This window comes from Entelurus aequoreus, linkage group LG14 (genome assembly GCF_033978785.1).
Source record: "Entelurus aequoreus isolate RoL-2023_Sb linkage group LG14, RoL_Eaeq_v1.1, whole genome shotgun sequence".
In the NCBI taxonomy this organism is placed as follows: domain Eukaryota; kingdom Metazoa; phylum Chordata; class Actinopteri; order Syngnathiformes; family Syngnathidae; genus Entelurus; species Entelurus aequoreus.
Window position 1 is genome coordinate 5453920 of NC_084744.1, and position 14179 is coordinate 5468098.

A 14179-nucleotide genomic window follows, 5' to 3' on the forward strand; every position below is an offset into this window, starting at 1 on the left:
TGTTTTTCGACTAATTGTCATTTATTGTTTTCTCCTAATTGTCATTTATTGTTTTCTACTAATTGCCATACATTGTTTTCTACTAATTGTCATTTATTGTTTTCTACTAATTGTCATTTATTGTTTTCTACTAATTGTCATTTATTGTTTTCTACTAATTGTCATACATTGTTTTCTACTAATTGTCATTTATTGTTTTCTACTAATTGTCATTTATTGTTTTCTACTAATTGTCATACATTGTTTTCTACTAACTGTCATTCATGTTTTTCTACTAATTGTTATTTGTTTTCTTTTAATTGTCATTCATGTTTTTCGACTAATTGTCATTTATTGTTTTGTACTAATTGTCATTTATTGTTTTCTACTAATTGTCATTCGTTGTTTTTTTTACTAATTGTCACATGTGTTGTGTTGTTGTTGTGTCACGTGTTTTGTGTTGTTGTTGTGTCACGTGTGTTGTGTTGTTGTTGTGTCACGTGTGTTGTGTTGTTGTTGTGTCACGTGTGTTGTTGTTGTGTCACATGTGTTGTTGTTGTGTCGCGTGTGTTGTGCTGTTGTTGTGTCACGTGTGTTGTGTTGTTGTTGTGTCACATGTGTTGTTGTTGTGTCACATGTGTTGTTGTTGTGTCACGTGTGTTGTGTTGTTGTTGTGTCACGTGTGTTGTTGTTGTGTCACATGTGTTGTTGTTGTGTCACGTGTGTTGTGTTGTTGTTGTGTCACGTGTGTTGTGTTGTTGTTGTGTCACATGTGTTGTTGTTGTGTCACGTGTGTTGTGTTGTTGTTGTGTCACGTGTGTTGTGTTGTTGTTGTGTCCCGTGTGATGCGTTGTTGTTGCATCACATGTGTTGTGTCACATGTGTTGTGTTGTTGTGTCGCGTGTTTTGTGTCACAGGTGAGGGAAGTGTTGTGTCACAGGTGAGGGAAGTGTTGTGTGACACGTGTTGTGTGACATGCAGGTGAGACAAGTGTAATGTCACATGTGTTGTGTCACATGTGTTGTGTTATTGTGTCGCGTGTTTTGTGTCACAGGTGAGGGAAGTGTTGTGTCACATGTGTTGTGTCACAGGTGAGGGAAGTGTTGTGTCACATGTGTTGTGTCACAGGTGAGGGAAGTGTTGTGTCACATGTGTTGTGTCACAGGTGAGGGAAGTGTTGTGTCACAGGTGAGGGAAGTGTTGTGTGACATGTGTTGTGTGACATGCAGGTGAGGCAAGTGTAGTGTCACAGGTGTTGTGTCACAGGTGAGGGAAGTGTTGTGTCACATGTGTTGTGTCACAGGTGAGGGAAGTGTTGTGTCACATGTGTTGTGTCACAGGTGACGGAAGTGTTGTGTCACAGGTGAGGGAAGTGTTGTGTCACATGTGTTGTGTGACATGCAGGTGAGACAAGTGTAGTGTCACATGTGTTGTGTCACAGGTGAGGGAAGTGTTGTGTCACATGTGTTGTGTCACAGGTGAGGGAAGTGTTGTGTCACAGGTGAGGGAAGTGTTGTGTCACAGGTGAGGGAAGTGTTGTGTCACAGGTGAGGGAAGTGTTGTGTCACAGGTGAGGGAACTGTTGTGTCACATGTGTTGTGTCACAGGTGAGGGAAGTGTTGTGTGACATGTGTTGTGTGACATGCCTGTGAGACAAGTGTAGTGTCACAAGTGTTGTGTCACATGTGTTGTGTCACAGGTGAGGGAAGTGTTGTGTCACATGTGTTGTGTCAGAGGTGAGGGAAGTGTTGTGTCACATGTGTTGTGTCACAGGTGAGGGAAGTGTTGTGTCACATGTGTTGTGTCACAGGTGAGGGAAGTGTTGTGTCACATGTGTTGTGTCACAGGTGAGGGAAGTGTTGTGTCACAGGTGAGGGAAGTGTTGTGTCACATGTGTTGTGTCACAGGTGAGGGAAGTGTTGTGTCACAGGTGAGGGAAGTGTTGTGTCACATGTGTTGTGTCACAGGTGAGGGAAGTGTTGTGTCACAGGTGAGGGAAGTGTTGTGTCACATGTGTTGTGTCACAGGTGAGGGAAGTGTTGTGTCACATGTGTTGTGTCACAGGTGAGGGAAGTGTTGTGTCACATGTGTTGTGTGACATGCAGGTGAGACAAGTGTAGTGACACATGTGTTGTGTCACAGGTGAGGGAAGTGTTGTGTCACATGTGTTGTGTCACAGGTGAGGGAAGTGTTGTGTCACATGTGTTGTGTCACAGGTGAGGGAAGTGTTGTGTGACATGTGTTGTGTGACATGCCTGTGAGACAAGTGTAGTGACACATGTGTTGTGTCACAGGTGAGGGAAGTGTTGTGTCACATGTGTTGTGTCACAGGTGAGGGAAGTGTAGTGACACATGTGTTGTGTCACAGGTGAGACAAGTGTAGTGTCACATGTGTTTTGTCACAGGTGAGGGAAGTGTTGTGTCACATGTGTTGTGTGACATGCCTGTGAGACAAGTGTAGTGACACATGTGTTGTGTCACAGGTGAGGGAAGTGTTGTGTCACATGTGTTGTGTGACATGCCTGTGAGACAAGTGTAGTGTCACATGTGTTGTGTCACAGGTGAGGGAAGTGTTGTGTCACATGTGTTGTGTGACATGCCTGTGAGACAAGTGTAGTGTCACATGTGTTGTGTCACAGGTGAGGGAAGTGTTGTGTCACATGTGTTGTGTGACATGCCTGTGAGACAAGTGTAGTGTCACAAGTGTTGTGTCACATGTGTTGTGTCACAGGTGAGGGAAGTGTTGTGTCACATGTGTTGTGTCAGAGGTGAGGGAAGTGTTGTGTCACATGTGTTGTGTCACAGGTGAGGGAAGTGTTGTGTCACATGTGTTGTGTCACAGGTGAGGGAAGTGTTGTGTCACATGTGTTGTGTCACAGGTGAGGGAAGTGTTGTGTCACAGGTGAGGGAAGTGTTGTGTCACATGTGTTGTGTCACAGGTGAGGGAAGTGTTGTGTCACAGGTGAGGGAAGTGTTGTGTCACATGTGTTGTGTCACAGGTGAGGGAAGTGTTGTGTCACAGGTGAGGGAAGTGTTGTGTCACATGTGTTGTGTCACAGGTGAGGGAAGTGTTGTGTCACATGTGTTGTGTCACAGGTGAGGGAAGTGTTGTGTCACATGTGTTGTGTGACATGCAGGTGAGACAAGTGTAGTGACACATGTGTTGTGTCACAGGTGAGGGAAGTGTTGTGTCACATGTGTTGTGTCACAGGTGAGGGAAGTGTTGTGTCACATGTGTTGTGTCACAGGTGAGGGAAGTGTTGTGTGACATGTGTTGTGTGACATGCCTGTGAGACAAGTGTAGTGACACATGTGTTGTGTCACAGGTGAGGGAAGTGTAGTGTCACATGTGTTGTGTCACAGGTGAGGGAAGTGTAGTGACACATGTGTTGTGTCACAGGTGAGACAAGTGTAGTGTCACATGTGTTGTGTCACAGGTGAGGGAAGTGTTGTGTCACATGTGTTGTGTGACATGCCTGTGAGACAAGTGTAGTGACACATGTGTTGTGTCACAGGTGAGGGAAGTGTTGTGTCACATGTGTTGTGTGACATGCCTGTGAGACAAGTGTAGTGTCACATGTGTTGTGTCACAGGTGAGGGAAGTGTTGTGTCACATGTGTTGTGTGACATGCCTGTGAGACAAGTGTAGTGTCACATGTGTTGTGTCACAGGTGAGGGAAGTGTTGTGTCACATGTTTTGTGTGACATGCCTGTGAGACAAGTGTAGTGTCACATGTGTTGTGTCACAGGTGAGGGAAGTGTTGTGTCACATGTGTTGTGTGACATGCCTGTGAGACAAGTGTAGTGTCACATGTGTTGTGTCACAGGTGAGGGAAGTGTTGTGTCACATGTGTTGTGTGACATGCCTGTGAGACAAGTGTAGTGACACATGTTTAGACGCATCAGCGCCATCTGCTGACACAAAAGTACAAACTGCTTGTTACAGACTCGGAAGCTTCTAGAAGACCTTTCACCCTGCAGGAGTATTTCAACAACAGCATCAGGTGGAGATCCTACAACCTCTACTGGATATCAGGTATGTTCTACTATGTTCTACTATATTCTTCTTATGTTCTACAACCTCTACTGGATATCAGGTATGTTCTACTATGTTCTACTATATTCTTCTTATGTTCTACAACCTCTACTGGATATCAGGTATGCTCTACTATGTTCTACTATATTCTTCTTATGCCCTACAACCTTTACTGGATATCAGGTATGTTCTACTATATTCTTCTTATGTTCTACAACCTTTACTGGATATCAGGTATGTTCTACTATGTTCTACTATATTCTTCTTATGTTCTACAACCTCTACTGGATATCAGGTATGTTCTACTATGTTCTACTATATTCTTCTTATGCCCTACAACCTCTACTGGATATCAGGTATGCTCTACTATGTTCTACTATATTCTTCTTATGCCCTACAACCTTTACTGGATATCAGGTATGTTCTACTATATTCTTCTTATGTTCTACAACCTTTACTGGATATCAGGTATGTTCTACTATGTTCTACTATATTCTTCTTATGTTCTACAACCTCTACTGGATATCAGGTATGTTCTACTATGTTCTACTATATTCTTCTTATGTTCTACAACCTCTACTGGATATCAGGTACTCAGCTTTGTTCTACTATATTCTTCTTATGTTCTACAACCTCTACTGGATATCAGGAATGCTGTACTATATTCTTCTTCTACTCTATAACATGTTTGTTCTTCTTATTTTGCATCTTTATTACAGATAAAGAATATTTACACAAAACCAGAGACGGAAGCATTTTCCTGCATGACGTGGAAAAGGGGGAGGAGTCACTTTACCTGAGCAACACAACTTTTGTAATATTTCACTTTATTAATAACTGTAAAAGTCACTTTACATTAGAAATATAACTTTGTAATATTTCACTTTATTAATAACTGTAAAAGTCACTTTACATTAGAAATATAACTTTGTAATATTTCACTTTATTAATAACTGTAAAAGTCACTTTACATTAGAAATATAACTTTGTAATATTTCACTTTATTAATAACTGTAAAAGTCACTTTACATTAGAAATATAACTTTGTAATATTTCACTTTATTAATAACTCTAAAAGTCACTTTACATTAGAAATATAACTTTGTAATATTTCACTTTATTAATAACTCTAAAAGTCACTATACATAAGAAATATGATTTTTGTAATATTTCACTTTATTAATAACTGTAAAAGTCACTTTACATTAGAAATATAACTTTGTAATATTTCACTTTATTAATAACTGTAAAAGTCACTATACATGAGAAAAATAACTTTGTAATATTTCACTTTATTAATAACTGTAAAAGTCACTTTACATTAGAAATATAACTTTGTAATATTTCACTTTATTAATAACTCTAAATGTCACTTTACATTAGAAATATAACTTTGTAATATTTCACTTTATTAATAACTCTAAAAGTCACTTTACATTAGAAATATAACTTTGTAATATTTCACTTTATTAATAACTCTAAAAGTCACTATACATAAGAAATATGATTTTTGTAATATTTCATTTTATTAATAACTGTGAAAGTCACTTTACATTAGAAATATAACTTTGTAATATTTCACTTTATTAATGACTAAAAGTCACTTTACATTAGAAATATAACTGTAATATTTCACTTTATTAATAACTCTAAAAGTCACTATACATAAGAAATATGATTTTTGTAATATTTCACTTTATTAATAACTGTAAAAGTCACTTTACATTAGAAATACAACTTTGTAATATTTCACTTTATTAATAACTGTGAAAGTCACTTTACATTAGAAATATAACTTTGTAATATTTCACTTTATTAATGACTCTAAAAGTCACTTTACATTAGAAATATAACTTTTTAATATTTCACTTTATTAATAACTGTAAAAGTCACTATACATAAGAAATATGATTTTTGTAATATTTCACTTTATTAATAACTGTAAATGTCACTTTACATTAGAAATATAACTTTGTAATATTTCACTTTATTAATAACTCTAAATGTCACTTTACATTAGAAATATAACTTTGTAATATTTCACTTTATTAATAACTCTAAAAGTCACTATACATAAGGAATATGATTTTTGTAATATTTCACTTCATTAATAACCGTAAAAGTCACTTTACATTAGAAATATAACTTTGTAATATTTCACTTTATTAATAACTGTAAAAGTCACTTTACATTAGAAATATAACTTTGTAATATTTCACTTTATTAATAACTCTAAAAGTCACTATACATAAGAAATATGATTTTTGTAATATTTCACTTTATTAATAACTGTAAAAGTCACTTTACATTAGAAATATAACTTTGTAATATTTCACTTTATTAATAACTGTAAAAGTCACTTTACATTATAAATATAACTTTGTAATATTTCACTTTATTAATAACTCTAAAAGTCACTATACATAAGAAATATGATTTGTGTAATATTTCACTTTATTAATAACTGTAAAAGTCACTTTACATTACAAAAAAAACTTTGTAATATTTCACTTTATTAATAACTGTAAAAGTCACTTTACATTAGAAATATAACTTTGTAATATTTCACTTTATTAATAACTCTAAAAGTCACTTTACATTAGAAATATAACTTTGTAATATTTAACTTTATTAATAACTCTAAAAGTCACTATACATAAGAAATATGATTTTTGTAATATTTCACTTTATTAATAACTGTAAAAGTCACTTTACATTAGAAATATAACTTTGTAATATTCCACTTTATTAATAACTGTAAAAGTCACTTTACATTAGAAATATAACTTTGTAATATTTCACTTTATTAATAACTCTAAAAGTCACTTTACATTAGAAATATAACTTTGTAATATTTCACTTTATTAATAACTCTAAAAGTCACTATACATAAGAAATATGATTTTTGTAATATTTCACTTTATTAATAACTGTAAAAGTCACTTTACATTAGAAATATAACTTTGTAATATTTCACTTTATTAATAACTGTAAAAGTCACTTTACATTAGAAATATAACTTTGTAATATTTCACTTTATTAATAACTCTAAAAGTCACTTTACATTAGAAATATAACTTTGTAATATTTCACTTTATTAATAACTCTAAAAGTCACTATACATAAGAAATATGATTTTTGTAATATTTCACTTTATTAATAACTGTAAAAGTCACTTTACATTAGAAATATAACTTTGTAATATTTCACTTTATTAATAACTGTAAAAGTCACTATACATTAGAAAAAACTTTGTAATATTTCACTTTATTAATAACTGTAAAAATCACTTTACATTAGAAATATAACTTTGTAATATTTCACTTTATTATTAACTGTAAAAGTCACTTCACATTAGAAATATAACTTTGTAATATTTCACTTTATTAATAACTGTAAAAGTCACTATACATTAGAAATGTAACTTTGTAATATTTCACTTTATTAATAACTGTAAAAGTCACTTTACATTAGAAATATAACTTTGTAATATTTCACTTTATTAATAACTGTAAAAGTCACTATACATTAGAAATGTAAGAGTCATTTTTTAAGAGGCATTAAAACATTTGGATTTCATAATATCATATTTTCTTTTTTTTTTTTTTTTTTTCTGAAATTTTTTATTCAACTTTACTGTTAAAAATGACTAAACATGTTTAGTTTTTAATCTGGTATTTTTAATTGTCAAATCATTCATTAAAAAAAATCTAATAAATCACACTTTTGAATTTGGATCATTTACAATTAATCACAATTTATTACTTACTTGCATTATATAAAATAATTTGGATTATTTACAATTAATCACAATTATTACTTACTTGCATGAATAAAAAAATTAGGATTTTTTTTTTTTTAATTTATTTTTTAGGATTATTTACAATTAATCACAATGTATTACTTACTTGCATAAGTAAATAATTTTGAATATTTGTAATTAATCACAATTTATTACTTACTTGCAAAATTAAAATATATTGGATTATTTACAATTATTCACAATGTATTGCTTCCTTGCATAATTAAAATAATTAGGATTATTTACACATAATCACTATGTATTACTAACTTGCATAATTAAAATAATTTTGAATAGTTTTAATTAATCACAATTTATTACTTATTTGTATAATCAAAATAATTTGGATTATTTACAATTAATCACAATTTATTACTTACTTGCATAATTAAATAATTTTGAATTTTTTTAACTAATCACAATGTATTACTTACTTGCATAATTAAAACAATTTGGAAGAATTAAAATTAATCACAATTTATTACTTACTTGCATGAATAAAATAATTTAAATTATTACAATTAATCACAATGTTTTACTCAATTTGCATTATTAAAATCATTTGAATTATTTACAATTAATCACAATGTATTACTTACTTGCATTATTAAATAATTGTAAATATTTTTAATTAATCACAATGTATTACTTGCATAATTAAAATCATTAGGATTATTTACACATAATCACAGTTTATTACTTACTTGCATAATTAAAATAATTTTGAAGAATTACAATTAATCACAATTTATTACTTACTTGGGTAATTAAAATAATTTAGATTATTTACAATAAACACAATTTATTACTTACTTGCATAATTAAAATAATTTGAATTTAATACAATTAATCACAATATATTACTTACTTGCATAGTTAAATCATTTTGAATATTTTTAATAAATCACAATTTATTACTTACTTGCAAAATTAAAATAATTTGGATTTATTACAAGTAATCACAATATATTACTTACCTGCATAATTAAATCATTTTAAATAGTTTTAATTAATCACAATTTATTACTTAGTCGCATAATTAAAATAATTTTGAATAATTACAATTAATCACAATGTATTACCTACTTGCATAATTAAATACTTTTGAATATTTACAATTATTCACAATTATTACTTATGTGCATAATTAAAATAATTTGTAATATTTTTAATTAATCACTATTTATTACTTATTTGTATAATTAAAATATTTTGGATTATTTACAATTAATCACAATTTATTACTTAGTTGCATAATTAAAATAATTTTGAAGAATTACAATTAATCACAATGTATTACTTACTTGCATAATTAAAATAATTTGGATTATATACAATTAATCACAATTTATTACGTACTTGCATAATTAAAATCATTTATATTATTTATAATTAATCACAATTTATTACTTACTTGCATTATTAAAATCATTTGTATTATTTGCAATTAATCACAATTATTACTTACTTGCATAATTAAAATAATTTGGTTTATTTATAATTAATCACAATTATTACTTACTTGCATAATTAAAATAATTTTGAAAAATTACAATTAATCACAATTTATTACTTACTTGTATAATTAAAGTAATTTGGATTATTTACAATTAATCACAATGTATTACTTACTTGTATAATTAAAGTAATTTGGATTATTTACAATTAATCACAATTGATTACTTACTTGCATAATTAAAATCATTTTGAATATTTACAATGAATCACTATTTATTATTTACTTGCATATTTAAAATGATTTGGAATATTTACTATTAATCACAACTTATTACTTACTTGCATAATTAAAATAATTTGGATTATTTACAATTAATCACAATGTATTACTTACTTGCATAATTGAAATAATTTGGATTATTCACAATAGTCATTTAAATTATTTGGATTATTCTAATGCATAATTAAAATTATTTGGATTATTTACAATTAGTCAATATCTGCTACTTACATGCATAATTAAAATAATTTTGAATATTTACAATTAATGACAATTTATTACTTATTTGCATAATTAAATTAATTTGGAATATTTAAAATTAATCAGAATTTATTATTTAAATAATAATTCAGATTACTCCAATGCAATATTACAATAATTTTGATTATTTCCAACTAATCACACGTTATTATTTGAATTATTTGGATTATTATGATGAATAATTAAAATAATTTGGATTATTCACAATTAATCACTGGTTATTATTTCAATTATTTGGATTATTCAAATGCATAATTTAATTATTTGGATTATGCACAATTAATCACCAGTTATTTCTTCAATTATTTGGATTATTGTAATGCATAATTAAAATAATTTGGATTATTCACAATTAATCACATGTTATTATTTGAAATAATTTGGATTATTCACAATTAATCACAGGTTCTGACTCACTTGCATAATTAAAATAAATTCTGAAAAATCTGTTTGGACGCAAAAGAATTGTTATTGTCAGAATGTCACAAAAGAACATGTTTTTAATGTTTTTGATCATCTTCTGCAAAAAGAAATACAAATATTAAACATGTAATATTGACTTCTTTTTTTATTATTATTTTATCCTCTAAAGACCTTTTTTTATTAAATGATGTCACAGTTTTAATGAGTATACATTTGCACAACATGAGTGATTTAAATGAATAATAATCACCTCCATTATGCATTCCTGAGTGTTAAAATGTCATTGTCAAGTAGTATTATCACTGGACGACGAGGCTGAACATGTTGAATAAGAACAGTTTTTAAATATCGTGTTGATTTTGTTGAACAAAAATCACAATAAACAAGTTGAAAATGTAAAGTTTCTACGTGTGAAGTAAAATATATCACGTGTGTGACATCATTGCAGAGCCAAGTGGATGCCACGGACTATCTGTTGTCGGGGGATCATGACTATGTTGCTCTGGAGAGCAACTACACCAAGGTCAGTGTGTGCGTGGGACACTACATTAGGTACACCTGCACCAGGTGACATGGCCATAAACTTGCTCAATGTTGATTGACAAAGTCAGTGAACAATATTTATTATTTAAAGAAAAACACAAATTGAGTAAAGGTGGAATATTTTGGAGTGCAACTAACTACACGACGGAATTGAAATAAATACAATTGTCAAGTAATGTATCAAAGAAAAACATGATTATTGTATATGTTATTATTGTAATGCAATTATTGAAATATTCTTAATATTAAAGCAGCAGAAAATGAAAGACTGAATGAATGCATCACACATTTAATACAATAACAATAATAATTTATATATATATATATATATATATATATATATATATATATATATATATATATATATATATATATATATATATATATATATGTGTGTATATATATATATATATATATATATATATATATATATATATATATATATATATATATATATATATATATATATATATATATATATATATATATATATATATATATATATATATATATATATGTGGTGAAGAATGACCGTAATATACATATACATATATACATATACAGACATATATATATATATATATATATATATATATATATATATATATATATATATATATATATATATATATATATATATATATATATATATATATATATATATATATATATATACATATACACACACATATATGTATTACGGTCATTCTTCGCCACATCGTGTGGCTTCTCAACATTGATTTAAAAAATTATTTTTTTTAAAATTTAAGCATCTTGTAGAACATAACATAATTGCTCTAAATTAAACATTTTCAGCAAAAAAAAAAAGGGCTAAATACCTTAAAAGATCAATAATTGGCCATTAAAGCAGACCAAACCAATCTGTTCAGTATCGTGGCCACCGATTGGCTCTGCCTCAGGCAGCATTACTATGTTGTATTTAAAGGTGTGATATTTCATGCCTCGAGGCGCTCATAATGTAGTCAAATTTAAATACAATCTAGTCATAATGTAGTCAAATTTAAATACAATCTAGTCATAATGTAGTCAAATTTAAATAGAAGCTAGTCATAATGTAGTCAAATTTAAATACAATCTAGTCATAATGTAGTCAAATTTAAATACAATCTAGTCATAATGTAGTCAAATTTAAATACAATCTAGTCATAATGTAGTCAAATTTAAATACAAGCTAGTCATAATGTAGTCAAATTTAAATACAAGCTAGTCATAATGTAGTCAAATTTAAATAGAAGCTAGTCATAATGTAGTCAAATTTAAATACAAGCTAGTCATAATGTAGTCAAATTTAAATACAATCTAGTCATAATGTAGTCAAATTTAAATACAATCTAGTCATAATGTAGTCAAATTTAAATACAATCTAGTCATAATGTAGTCAAATTTAAATACAATCTAGTCATAATGTAGTCAAATTTAAATACAATCTAGTCATAATGTAGTCAAATTTAAATACAATCTAGTCATAATGTAGTCAAATTTAAATACAATCTAGTCATAATGTAGTCAAATTTAAATACAATCTAGTCATAATGTAGTCAAATTTAAATACAATCTAGTCCTAATGTAGTCAAATTTAAATACAAGCTAGTCATAATGTAGTCAAATTTAAATACAATCTAGTCATAATGTAGTCAAATTTAAATACAATCTAGTCCTAATGTAGTCAAATTTAAATACAATCTAGTCATAATGTAGTCAAATTTAAATACAAGCTAGTCATAATGTAGTCAAATTTAAATACAATCTAGTCCTAATGTAGTCAAATTTAAATACAATCTAGTCATGATGTAGTCAAATTTAAATACAAGCTAGTCATAATGTAGTCAAATTTAAATACAAGCTAGTCAACCCTTTCTTATGCTTCAGATATGAACATGTTGGATTTATACTCTAATTAATGACTCATTTTATCGCGGTCATGTCCGGAACCAATTAGAGACATTGTATCATATAAGTATAGGATTATATTTGGAACATACTGTATAATACACACATAATATAATATAATATAGTATTATATTTGGAACATACTGTATAATACACACATAATATAATATAATATAGTATTATATTTGGAACATACTGTTTATTACACACATAATATCATATAATATAAGATTATATTTGGAACATACTGTATAATACACACATAATATCATATAATATAAGATTATATTTGAAACATACTGTATAATACACACATAATATCATATAAGTATAGTATTATATTTGGAACATACTGTATAATACACACATAATATAATATAATATAAGATTATATTTGGAACATACTGTATAATACACACATAATATAAGATTATATTTGGAACATACTGTATAATACACACATAATATAATATAATATAATATTATATTTGGAACATACTGTATAATACACACATAATATAAGATTATATTTGGAACATACTGTATAATACACACATAATATAATATAATATAGTATTATATTTGGAACATACTGTATAATACACACATAATATAATATAATATAGTATTATATTTGGAACATACTGTTTATTACACACATAATATCATATAATATAAGATTATATTTGGAACATACTGTATAATACACACATAATATCATATAATATAAGATTATATTTGAAACATAGTGTATAATACACACATAATATCATATAAGTATAGTATTATATTTGGAATATACTGTATAATACACACATAATATAATATAATATAAGATTATATTTGGAACATACTGTATAATACACACATAATATAAGATTATATTTGGAACATACTGTATAATACACACATAATATCATATAAATATAGGATTATATATGGAACATACTGTAAATTATACACATACTATTATATAGGATTATATAACATACATAGGTTGTGCATGTAATGAAATATATGAATGTCATGTACTAATAACAAAGTAAAAGTGAGCATTATTATGTTGCATAACTACATTTTGTTATTGATCCACCAGCAATGGAGACACTCATTTACAGCATCCTACTCTATCTATGACAGAAGAAATATGTGAGTGTGTACTTATTCATTTTACTGTATGTGAGTGTACTTATTCATTTTACTGTATGTGAGTGTACTTATTCATTTTACTGTATGTGAGTGTACTTCTTCATATTACTCTATGTGAGTGTACTTCTTCATTTTACTGTATGTGAGTGTACTTCTTCTTATTACTGTATGTGAGTGTACTGTCACTTTTACAGTGTACTTCTTCATATTACTGTATGTGAGTGTACCATCACTTTTACAGTGTACTTCTTCATATTACTGTATGTGATTGTACTGTCACTTTTACAGTGTACTTCTTCATATTACTGTATGTGAGTGTACCGTCACTTTTACAGTG

The 14179-nt window shown here is 28.6% G+C and overlaps 2 protein-coding genes across 1 annotated transcript in view; one reads left to right on the plus strand and one right to left on the minus strand.

Annotated features, from left to right (window-relative positions):
* The window catches only part of LOC133664322 (sodium-driven chloride bicarbonate exchanger-like), a 337500-nt gene that overhangs the window by 97462 nt on the left and 225859 nt on the right, over positions 1-14179 (minus strand).
* Positions 1-14179, plus strand: part of LOC133665229 (dipeptidyl peptidase 4-like) — a 57803-nt gene that overhangs the window by 2024 nt on the left and 41600 nt on the right. The window contains exons 3-6 of the mRNA XM_062070480.1: positions 3926-4015; positions 4735-4829; positions 10688-10762; positions 13790-13842. Coding sequence (XP_061926464.1) covers positions 3926-4015; positions 4735-4829; positions 10688-10762; positions 13790-13842 — 313 coding nt within the window. The remainder of the gene's footprint in view (positions 1-3925; positions 4016-4734; positions 4830-10687; positions 10763-13789; positions 13843-14179) is intronic.